Source organism: Clinocottus analis, unplaced genomic scaffold (assembly GCF_023055335.1).
Source record: "Clinocottus analis isolate CAN_PGR_092001 unplaced genomic scaffold, fCliAna1.0.p SCAF_9, whole genome shotgun sequence".
Classification (NCBI taxonomy): Eukaryota; Metazoa; Chordata; class Actinopteri; order Perciformes; family Cottidae; genus Clinocottus; species Clinocottus analis.
In genome coordinates, this window is record NW_027176251.1 from 9,997,504 (window position 1) to 10,010,452 (window position 12,949).

General features: G+C 40.8%; 1 protein-coding gene across 1 annotated transcript; it reads right to left on the bottom strand.

Moving 5' to 3' along the window:
* On the bottom strand, positions 1 to 10,659 carry akirin1 (akirin 1). Its single transcript, XM_068570115.1, has 5 exons — positions 10,296 to 10,659; positions 4,047 to 4,193; positions 1,076 to 1,204; positions 666 to 737; positions 1 to 539 (listed from the first exon to the last, which is right to left on the bottom strand). Exons 1-5 carry the CDS (start codon positions 10,498 to 10,500, stop codon positions 529 to 531), a joined length of 564 nt encoding a protein of 187 aa, XP_068426216.1. The 5' UTR covers positions 10,501 to 10,659; the 3' UTR covers positions 1 to 528.
* Positions 10,660 to 12,949: the final 2,290 nt, after the last annotated feature.

Sequence of the window (12,949 nt, forward strand, 5' to 3'; positions counted from 1 at the left end):
TTTTAATCACAGAACTTTTATTTTTTTCAAAAGGGAGAAAAATCCACATTCTCAGGTAAAGAGTTGTGAGGGATGGGTCGGGGGGCAAGAAAAGGGGGGACACTGTGAGAAGCAGGAGCCATTAAATACTGCTGCTGGAAGATTATACAGAATGATCACACGAGCCAAAAAGCTTTTTCTACAGCGCCGGCAAGAGATTTGACACAGATCTGCTTTAGTCAGGATTTCAAGAAAGCGCATATGAACAAGAGAAAAAAAAAAAAAAATGGGGAAAAAAATAAAAAAATAAAATAGGGCTTCATACATAGTTTATCTTTCAGATTCTTTTAACGTTTGGCCAGCAGCAATAGTTTTGAAGTAAGAATCAACATGTGGATTAAAATGTGGATAAACCATGGCACTCAAACAGTTTAAGATGGGGGTCGGGTTAGGGAAATAAAATGAAAATCAATTGGAAAGGGGAAGAGGAGGGGGCAGTAGAAGAGCAGCCGTCCAGTGAGAGGAAGCTGGGATCTCATCACGGTGAGTTCAAGAGACATCTGAAACACATAGAATAAGCGATACTCAAGTCAGAGACAATAATCTGTCCAACTTTTCTTTTGCTCCAGATTAAAGCAAAGACGTATATTTTGACAGCGAAGAAAATGGTGGTTTAGGAAACTCACAACTAGCAGTCCGGGCTCCGTATCTTCGCATTATCTGGTCTTGTGTGAATTTCACAAAAGATTCATATTGTTCTGGAAAAAGAAGAAGATTAAAAAAGGTGAGCAATGCTGTCGACGTGAACAATATCTCTGCCTACACCTGAACAGGATAACAGCTAAATCTCTTTTTCTGTGTCCTCTTTCGGTTAGCAAACTACACATCTGTGCATCACACAGATGTCTGGTAAGACTGAGGATGCTCAGCTTGTTAAACCAGAGTAAAACCCACATAAATATAGCTCAGTGACAGCGCCAACATTCTACCATATTTATTCCACGTGTTTCCCTTTTACAGCCATGGCATCGAGAAGTGTATAGAATTTTTTAAATAAAATAACCATTAAAAGAGTGACGTTTTATTTGTTCTTTACCTGCAAGTTTTGTGTTAAGAATCTGTTCGTACTCCTCCCGGATCTTCTCCTCGTGGTCTTTAAGCAGCCGCTCACACAGGTAGCTCACCTGCTTCAGTGTAAACGAGGCCTGGTCCTTCCTTGAGGCACCTGAGAAACACAAGAACAGATCGACAATGAGAAGGCTGATCCACTCACATTGGTGGCGTAGTGCTAAGCAGCGGTGTATAAAGTACCCAAAAGCCATACTTGAGTAAAAGTAAAGATACCTTCCTGTAAAATCACTCAAGTAAAAGTCACCTATTAGAATACTACTTGAGTAAAAGTCTTAAAGTATGTGATGTTTTTGATAATTAAATATCAAAAGATTTTTTTCTGATATTAAATGTACTTAAGTATTGAAAATAAAAGTACAAGTTAATAAAAAAGCAAAGAGTCAGAATTTTGAATTATGAAGTTAAATTTTTTAAGTGCTGTGTTCTCCATGACCAAGGACAAGGAGTTGTGTTGATAAAATAATTGTTTGCTGTTATCCATCCAGGACCAGCAATGTTAAACATAATATATTGTACATGCATATATTTTTGCATCTGCTATGAACTTATAATCATAATTCTCCAAATGACACTATGAAGGAGTTGTCTGTTTATAAGTATGTTCATTCCGCCCAATACCGGTCTGTGGGTCCCACGTTACCGGCCACGAAGAAAGAATGAATGAAGAAAAAAAAGAAAGAAAGAAAATAAAGGCCGGAAAGATGTTTTATTTTTGAAAATTGACCGAATGCATCCGTCTGCGAGTCATCTGGACACGTCAGGAGTGTATACGTTTCCCCAAAAATGAAACTTAATTCAGTTTCAACTCTGACAGTGTTCTGGATTAAAACCAAGGCAGAGTATGCTGAGATAGTCGAAAAAGCACAAAAACCCTGCCTCCATTTCAGCATCCTGTCTGTGTGCAACGGGTTATAAACTAAGCAGTAGACTGGACATAAAGGTTTAAGTCACAGAGTAGACTGGACATAAAGAACACACGTGTCGCCGCTCCAGTCACCCCGAGATGGGACCCGATCCGTGAAAATATCGTCTTCAGGCAACCGGTCCGTGGCACATAAAGGTTTGGGACTGCTGGACGAGAAGATGTAGAGGGCAAATGCGTAATATTGTGATTCTCCAAACCTGCATGGTGGCGTCAGTGTTCCACCACAGTCCCCGATTATTTATTTGTTTATTTTCTAAAGATAGATTTGATTTTATAGCGAGGAACGAAAGTTTCAGGGAAAATGTATCGGCGTAAAAGTACCAGGTTTTTTTTTGCAAATGTAGTGAAGTAAAAGTAAGAAGTAAATATAAATAGTATAGTACAGTTATCCCAGAAAACGACATAAGTACAGTAACAAAGTATTTATACTTCGTTACTATACACCACTGGCGATAAGTCACACAGAAGGAAATGTCCTATTTTCAGAAATGGGTGCTCAGTCAGGTGCAAATTTACAGCTTCGCACTGTCGTCCTTCACTCCTGCCAAACAACAGGGTCATGCAGCATTAATGTGGGCCCTCTCTTTCCCTCTCCCCAATGTCTCTTTCACAGTGCAACTGGAGCCAGCTTTAGCTTCAGATGATCCTTTACCCAGTGGTCTTTGAGGTCTGCTGTAAGCCGTTTAGACAAGAATGTTTGTAAATCACAGGAGAAGATGGCAGAGCAAGAATGAAGGTTTAATGGCTGCCTCGGAGACAGAAAGAGGCTGGGTTAGTAACACTGCAGTCAGTGTGATCTATGAGACCATCCTGCAGAGTGATTAGGAGCAATGCTGGAGCCGGAAGGCCTTGGGCATGGATTACAGCTCGCACCTAAACTGCCAAAATTGTTCTCAAAGCATCAAACTGCAATACGACCGCTGGAGCGCAAATTTGCAAACAAAAGCTGGGCTGAGACAAACTGAAGTCATCACAATCTGCACACATTTTAGATGTCAGTGTAGAAACTCATTTATCAAAGTTTTTTTAGTAAATACTGAAGTAGAGCATAAAGTTATGCCTACATGGACGGGCTAAAATAATTATTTGGACGTTTTCTCAGAAAACATCTGGATTTGTTAATGTGTTCACTAAGAAAAGCTTGTATCATTTTTAGTTTTAAGGCCACAGTATCACAGTAAATTATTCAACGACACTTTATATCAGTTAAACATGTTATCTGTGTAGATATGATGAAGCATGAAAGTACAATTCATTTGTAGTTCCATCTGAAGCAAAAAAAAAAGTATTCGCAGAGAACGAAAAGCAGACTTGTCAGGAATTTAAACAGGATATGAATGATCTCAGAAGAGAGAGACATCTCCATTTCAGGAGTGGGCTGGATTTGGCACAAACAACTATAAATCTTTCACAAACTCACATATGGACTCACAATTCCTCTGCCCTTGTGATTGTTTTGATGAGCAGTAGTAGCCTACCTCTTTAGACTTGAGTTGGTCATGCAGGTCCAGCCAAAGGTCTTTTGGCAGACCTTGCAGAACAAATTGCTTTATCATTCGTAACTGTTACAAAGATTAGGCTAAAAAAAGTTGCCATTCTGTTTTTTATAGTTATCTGTTGTCACTTCAAGGACTTACTAACCAGAACAAAACAAATGTTATTTAGATTTCCTTCTGTAGCAAAAGTACAATATCCTCCTACAGCTCTCAGCAAAGCTAAAATGATCTAAACAGTGACTAAAATGTACGGTACTCAAAAGAAAGAGAGGAGATACTATAATTGAACCGTTAGACCGAGAGAACTGCTCTTAAAAAAACGCACACATGTTAAGCATGTTCGTTTGAATTGGGGAAAAACGTACATAAACATCCATAAACATGGCATCAATAGTGCCATGTTTATGGATGTTTTTTGTTAACCATTAGATATGTACATGACCATGGCCTTTGGAGTAAAAGCCATAAAGCACACGCGCACAAGTGTGTGAGTGGTCAACCCTAAATTCTCCAACCTGGTGGGGAGCTGGGAGCGTTGAGGGAGGAACTGGGGTTGGGGGAGTCACTGGAGCTACAGGCCTCAGTCTGGTTGAAGGCCCCTTCCAGCTGCCGCCGCCTCTGGATCCGGCTGTACTCCTGACGGAGGTTCTGGAAGATCTGCTCTGTAGGGAGGAAACAGAAACAAGGACAAAGATTGTTTAAACTAGGACAGACATCGCCCAAAAATGAAGGTTGCACACATTTCTTTCAACCCTTTGGCAGTTATGAGGGGTGCTCCCAATGGACTTCCAAAGCAAATGCAATCCAGACTCTCTCACTTTGTTGCTTGGATGTCAGCACAAGTCTTATAACCAAAACATTTTCCTTTTGTGACGAAATGCCCATTAACTGCAAAGTTAATGGTTTTCAAATGTATAGAGTGCTGCTTGAAACTATTTTGAACATGAAAAGGAATTATGAATCTATCCAGTAGTAGTAACTGTCCCAATCGTTAGACACTAATTCATTACAGGAATAAATCAGTATTTTCATATGCTTTGTCTTTGATGCATGTTCTCAACACTGCGCCCACCACAACCATGTTCAAAAATTGTTGAATGTAATCCAGCATTAATAAGGACTATAACCGGAATTTACAGGGCTCTTAAGGTGAACTTTAGTTCCATGTTCACTTCCTCTGTGCCGTCGCTCACACAACATGGGTTTCTAAAAACAATCAAACAGAAGAAGAGACGCGACTGCTGACATTGTAGACGAACCTGCAGCTGTGACAACCAAACACAAACACAGAGGTGACTTAAAGACACACTTTCTGATCTTGTGTCTATCACTTTCATTTCTCTTCCAAAAGTGATTCATGACGTCAGCATCACCACAGCTGGTGAGAAGGCTTAAATACAAATCAGTGTTATTTACAAAAATAAAAGCCTCTCATTCTTCTGAAGTCTATTTAGTGGTTGGACAAAACAAACAGATGTGTGAAAACATCTGGGTGACTGCAATGCAAACAATGTAAAACAGGACATTCATTACGTCTCTCACTGTAATTATGATAACCAGCGCTTCTCACTCTACCGGTATGTACGGTAGCGCCTGGAGAAATCCCCATATAAATCACCAAACCCAGTTTTCCTGAAAAAGTAAATAAGTACTCAAGATCATCTACAATTACAAGTAGGCTATACAGAAAACTTAAAATACCATTTCCTTTATGTTTCCGACTAAAACTGGAGTTTTACAATGTAAAAAAACAACAACAATGGTTTTGGTAGACCTTTGTGCATTTAGTGACGTAATTAAGGATTGTTTTCTTTCCAAACTGCTTGCATTGTCACAATCAGTTAATCTACAGAGAGTAAGCAAACAGGAAGGAGGCACCTGAGCCCACATCTAAAAGCACAACATGACACAGTTAACCAATATCAGGTCGCAGTATAGTGGGGGCAGCATAAAGGCGCTCTAAAAATTGTTTTTGCAGCACACTGCAACAACCACGTATTGTATTGGTTAAGCTGCCATATTGCCTGTAATGACACAAATCCTGATTCCACTTCAAGTGTACTGCTTGGTGGTGCTTTCAAGGAAGCTCTAACATTCGAGGTGTGTCTGCAATTCACAGTTATGAAAAGTGTCTTGTAAATTTTGAACATTTTTGAAACAAAAGGTTCATTGTTAACAAAAATCATTAGCTTGAGAAAGTATACTTAATGTATAGTTAAAGATGTATTACAGGTATAGGCATTTATTAAGTAAAGATAATACAGGTACTGTACACATGCAGAAAGATGTGATTTGTCAAAACAGTGGCTCCACCATATCATCTTGAATATATCCTCCTTGGAATAAAGCCTACGCTGCAGCTGCTGTTACAGCTTAACATGGGTCGCAGCCAACACACACACACACACACACACACACACACACACACACACACACACACACACACACACACACACACACACACACACACACACACACACACACACACACACACACACACACACACACACACACACACACACACACACAAAAGTCATGGGAAAAATGAAAAAAACACCATGGCCTCAAACAGAGCTGATAAAGCCCTGCCTAAACATTTGGTTATCTCACTCAGTTCATACGGGAAGTGAAGTCTCTATGCATGGTGCGCCTCTATCTGGAGAACTCTGCCTCATTTATCTTGGGTGGAGAAGGCCAGAAGCCATGTTGCCACTTCTGCCTGCTCTTCTGTCAGCTTGTTTGGATGGGGAGGAAAGCCACGTCATGCACTTTTGAACTGGTGACTTTGCTGATACCCTCTCTGCTGAATAAGGCCTCTGAAACCTTCCAGAATTAACAATACAGGACCCTAATCTGCTGTTTATTGAAATACCACTGGGTTTTTAACCTGTAATAAAGCCAAGTAACCAAACCATGAGGCTGTAACAATGACTTAACCAGTTAGTAGTCAGAAAACAGATTCACATGTCATTTTGATGTCATTTCGAGAACAAATGCCAAATATTTACAGATCAGTTTCACAAGTGAGGATTTGACAGACGTCTCAAATGCATTGGTCCAATTAAATATTTTTTTATTTTTATTTTTTTTATTACTTTTTTATTAATCCCCTTGGGGAAATTCTTCTCTGCATTTGACCCATCCTTGATTAAGGAGCAGTGGGCTGCCCTGTGAGGCGCCCGGGGAGCAGTGAGGGGTTAAGTGTCGTGCTCAGAGACACTTCGACGTGTGAACTGTGGGGGGACTGGGGATCGAACCAGCTATAGCACTATTCCTTGGTATATCAGCCTAACCTGTGGAAACCCTCTCCGGCTTCCCAACGCTTTCAGCTCTGCCAACTACTAGTAGCTCAATGGTGGGTGTTGCTTGGCAACAATGACCCTGCCACAACAAGGCCAAGCAATCAATCACAGAGACTTCCGGGAGCCAGGGGGACCCAGTGGAGAAAGCCTCGGCTAAAAGGCTTAGGCACCGGCCAAACAGTGAATACGACATGAGATCGGCCAGATAGATTGGATGTGGTGGTGGGGAGGAAACAAAGCTGACTCATTTCATTTCACCCTCTACTGCAAAAGAATTGTGTGGGGGGAGGTGGGTTTCGAATGTCCAAACTGCCAGTAAAGTAGCTTGTGATGTATTATGGGTCCGTTGAAGTTGCCCCCTTCTGCAGTAAAGAATTTAAAGACATGGAAAGAAAGAAAAAAAAAGAAATCACAAAACAATTAATTGTTTTTAAAGGAATAAATCTTACAATACATTGTAAAAGGATAGCGAACCCCATGTGCTGTAATCTCTTCCCTACCACTATTGTGTAGTGGCTGCTTGGACAAATCATTGAGGACACAACTAATTGCCTGTACACGGTGTCCGCAGAGCCGACATACACACCCTCTGATCACACGGACCGGAGCGTACTTACAAGATATAACGGTGTAGTAGTCAAATACTAAACTCCTCAATGCATTTGGAACACAAAGCAAAACACAGCAGGCCATCGTTAGCCCAGGATAAACGAGCAGTCTTGCTATGACCTGCCTGCTTTTATACTCAAACTGTGTGGTACCAGTAGTACTGGTTGTGCTGGATAGTACCAGTCCAGCCTTGAAGATGACGTGTCCCAGGAAAACACCAGCTCCATCTGTCATCTGGGGGGAATTTTTTTGCAAAGCACAAGACGAGACTAGCAGCATGAGAAAGAGACCGAGGTGAATGGAGTGAGTGATCCTATCTACATTATGAAAGGATTACCTAAAGATACATTGACAGGGTCGGATCCCGGCACACACACACACAGCCTTGCTCACCACAAGCAAACCAGAATAGCTGAAAAGCATGTGTGGGTAGGGACGGGTGGGAGGGATGACAGCTGACCTTTCGCTAAATACAAAATTGCTTTCACTTGGCAAACCGTAGCAGAGCGGCATCGCTTGCGACACCTGTCCCATAATGGGCCTTCTTATGGGTGAAGGTGAGTGTAAAAAACTAAGCTCCAAGCACTAAACTCTGAAAGAACTGGAACGTATAAGAGGCCCGTTGAATTCTTAACATAAGGTTTAGGCTAAATAAGCAAAGTTAGAACCGACAACCTGAAAAAAACCTGATATGATTAATTTTTTGAACGAACATAAACATAGGTCCATTATGTACTACTCTGCAAAGCAACCATAATAAGCAATTTGTACAGTATAAATGATGTGAGTAATAACAGAGACATGAAAATACATCTTCACCTCCAAGAATCTGCAAGGAACTGCCCTCTCCTTTCCCAGAAACAAAAAACCTCTTAATCACTAGAAATCTTTTTTTTATTTAACCAGAAAGACATGCCTTTCACAGGAAGCCAGCTGTAAAGCCATCTCCATCATCTGTGTGTGTGTGTGTTTGTGTCAATGCCTTCAGCACACCTTCCCAAGCTTTTGCCAAGAGTGATGTGTGCACCACCGACCAGCGTCATCTTACAACGATATGCACCATGAAGCACATTTTTTCTTACAGTGCAAAAAAGACCAAACAGGAACAACAGAGTCCACAATCTGGCCTTTGTCTTAATGTGCACAATGTGCATAGCAGGCACATTGAGGAAACGTGGGTCTGTGTGCCCTTGTTGGTTTATTGTTTTAATACTAATAGAACAACCTCACTAACAGCTCATGCTTCACTTTCATTTTTCAGGGATTAAGTTAATATTCACCTCTCCCACGGGGTAAATTGTCCATGAAGAACATCAACTGAAACCTAAGTCAAGATGCACAGAACTATAGAGGAATAGCACAATTTGACCAGCCTTAGTTATTTATGGTATGACAATCTATGAAATTTTAAAAGAATGAAGAAACACGGATATTTAACCCACACTTAACAGGTTTAACAGAGATTAAGTGGCTCAACGCAAAGCCCACTGAGTAGACATGAACCACTGAAACGCCATCAAAGAAAACGTATTCTCCAAGCAGTACATGATAATAAAAACTGGTTATGGGAATGCATTCGTACATTTTAGATTTTTTTACTGTCAATACTTTGTGGCAAGATCGAAGGCGGTTACACCACACCAAATCAGGTGATAAATAGCTCCATAGGGAACCCTACGCTTAATAATATGCTGGGCTATGCAAAATGGATTTCTAACCACTGAGGAGCACATGATGACAATCTACAAGTTAACAGCATGGCTTAGCACAGGTATTACAGCTGTCTCCATCTTGTAAACCTCTCCCATTTCACAGCAATGAAATGATAAAATAAATTCAATGACATTTTTTGTTGTAATTACCATTCACAAGAATTAGGCCTCACTGGTATCGTGCTGCCCAATCAGAGAGGCTGGCACATGTAATCAGCCTTCCTGGATCGCAGTGCAGACATCTAGGTAATTGTCTTGTGTCTATAGTGTGCCCCACGCCTGTCCATTGCTCACAGCGGAGCTCTTCAAGGAAAAAGGGAGAGTAAATGACAGACATAAAAGGAAATGAACAATGTCCTGCAGGCCTTAAGATGAATAGAAATGGCTATGGTGCATAATGGTAACCCCCACCTCAATGCAAGACAATTGTGCCACTGAAGCCAAGGAACATTACCCAGGCAGCTCCTAATTAACAGCCTGCCATGATGTGCCCGCTGCTGTGATGCCATTTGTCTTGTCAGGAGAGCCAACAGGCTCGTCTGCCACCCATGTGTTAAAGTACAGGCTGGGTCTTTTGTTTCAACCCCTTTCCGTTTTTCAAATAAATGTTTAATTGAATACATCACCGGATTTAAACCACATAGTCCATACTATAGCTACGGGTTGTACAGACAAATTTGAAAAGGGGATAGTCATACAGCTATAATTCAATGTGTTCCATGTTAGAAATTGTAACAATCTTTGATTTAACGTTTGCTATGCAAATAACTTTGAGGCTAATATGTTCATGGGCAACTCAACATTAGCCTATGTAAGCTAATTCAGCCAACTATGCAACAGTACAATGAGCTGGCAAGGTGCCACCGACGAATGCCGACAGAGACCCCCCTCTACTTCTGTGGATCCACTGATTGATTATGCTTCGTGAAGAAAAAAATCCGTGTCGGTAACTTGGCGACAACGTCCCCCTTCTTCCCGTCGTTAGCCTCGCTAAGCTAACGTTTAGCGTTAGCCTCCAACCCCCATTCAGATGAACTGACGTTAGCTCACTATCCTTTCCAGTCCACTCCACCCAAACCCCCTCCCCCATGACACCCACCCTGATGGGAAAAACCCCGTAAATTACGGTCCAATTTCCTACCTGGAGTGAGCCTGTGTTCGCCTCCCATAGCCGTAGGAGACATTGAGTGCGTTGGGCTGTCGACCGGGGGACGGAGGTTGCATCTTTGCGGTGACGGAGTACCAGCAGTCCCCGGTAGTGGGTTGCACCGTCTCCGCTTAGGAGACTGGGGACTGAGGAGGGCCTCAAACTCCATCGACCGCTTTAATGTTGCCCCGCAAGCCATGTTAGCTAAAGAAAACTGGGGAAGTAACCTGGAGAAAAAACGACCCGCAAAACTGGGTGGTTGTCGCTCGTGGGTTGTACGTTAAACGTTGCTCGAATTTCTTGAGCCTTTCTTCCTCTCCACAACAACGGATTTTCTTCTCTGAGTAGTAAGCCAACTGCCGACCCTGCCTGCTGAATTTTTAAAACGTCACAATGGCAGACCGTACCATTGAAGTAAAGAGGGGCGTTCTCGAATATTTACAACTGATTTTATTGTACATTACACTCATTTGAACTGTCATACGTACCCAAACGTATTTTTTTCATTTGTGCTAGTAATAAATATTTGAATCAATTTGCATTTGTGTTATCTTCATCTGTCTTTAAGCTACGGTCTCTTGCTACTCAACCCTATTGTTGTTGTTGATGGCTTTAGTTTCCGTTGAACTCAAATTGAAGGTTCACGAGACGTCTGGTGGTGGAGGTCAGGTAAATCAAGTAGATTCAAAATTAATTCCAGAGTGATTTTACTCTTCAATCTTGATTAGGTTTACTTATTTATTTGCTGTCAATAATTAACCGGCTTCACATTGTATTTTCATTTTTTTTTAATTTGCGAACTTTACACAGTGACTGCATGGCGATAATGGCACAGAATAGAGTCCCTGCAAAAGTCTCGATCACACTATACACGGTGACTAAAAATAGAAACTGTGTTTCTATGTACAAAGCATGTGTATAGTATGCTGCTGTCTCCATCACTTGGTATGCATCTTGATGTGACCGTTTGTTTTATGTGCAATACGTATTCCTGCACATACAATGAAATGAACTCTTTTGATCCCCAATTGGGAAAAAAATGTGATAACGGTCTCACTGGGTTTTAAAATCCCTTCTACAGGAGTATCCTGACTTTTTTAAATGCATAATTAGTTATTGTAGGTTAATACAAACTAAACAAAGTCTTATGCAGTCATTATTGCAAAGAATTAAACATGCAGCCAGAATAATGTGATGCAGTAATTATTTAAGCTTTAAGTATCTTAAACGGACCTGTTTAGAAATATTCAGCAATATCATTTAAAGTAGCATTTTAGCATCTCCTTAATTTTTCTACTTATGTCCTACTGTTTTTTGTTTTTTTTAGGTGTGTCTTGTTATTAAGGTTTAAAAATGTAACATTCACACATTGCAAACTTTTTGATAATTTTGGAGGCAGTATTTTGTGAATTCTCTTGAATTGCATACTGAGAGGGGCTTCTAACTGGTCAATGACTTCATTCATGTGGGGTAGGCCTGTTCAAAATAATACAAATGCCACCTCAAAGAAGGCTATAACACATCTTATCACGCATCTCTAAAACTGTTTTTTTTACAAAAGACATTATTTCAGCACGTGACCTCTGGCAGCAAATACCCACCCAGCAGATTGATACAGAGACAGGGACACTTATACATCATTACAAACACAAGACTACTGACTTTTTGCCACTTGACAATGATAATTAAGGATGACAAATGAGTACGATTTATGTATCAATATAGAGTATGGTCGAGTATCATCTTTAATCAGTTGATATTGTTGTTGAAACATATGTTCGGTGTTGTATGTTCACCTGTGAGTTTAAGTGTAATACAGTATGTGCTGCAGCTGCAGCTGCCAGTTGTCACAATTGCAAAGAGTGTTCTAGTGTTTGTGCTCGTTCTCCTGGCATGTGCTCCATTTACCTCGGCACACTGCTTGGATTCACATGTGCGGACATTATGTGAAATCCTCCCGTGCATGGGGCTTTTGTGGAGTCCTGGCATTCATGTGCAGATGGGAGAGGGAACCCACAGTGTCCTCTGTCCTTGCGCGCTCAGGGACAAAAACTCAAAAATAAACAAGCATACCAACAACAAATCCACCTTTTTTATCACATGGTGAACCCAAAAGTTAGGTCAGCACTTCAGGAGACAGTATGCCATAGCAGTTAGAGAGTTGAAGCACTGACATTGGATATGGAGGGGGTCAAAGGTAAAAGGTTAGCTGGCCACATGACATCATCTCTCTTCCAGTCCAACATACAATAAGCCTTTTGTCTGACCTGAACCAATGCCCAGAGATGATAAGCTTTATTTCCACTGTTATCTGACACTGGAATGGTTTTAACTGTATTTGGAAAGGTTAATGGTTTCGCCTTACGAGCTGTCTTCCCAGTTTTTCTCATAACTGCAATAAAATGCATTATGTAGCATGTTTCAGACATTTGGTAGGCTTAGTGATCTTTTAGACCAATTAAAGGCATACTAAGAATATTAATGAGTTATTGTTTAATAGCGTTGAACACAATAACCTTAAAATGTCCCAGCATTAATAAAATGCTGAGAATGAATCCTGCTCATAGTTGATTCTTTGTGCACACACAGTGATAATCTCTGTGATGTCAAACACTTATCTATCTGTACAAATACTCCTCAAATATAAC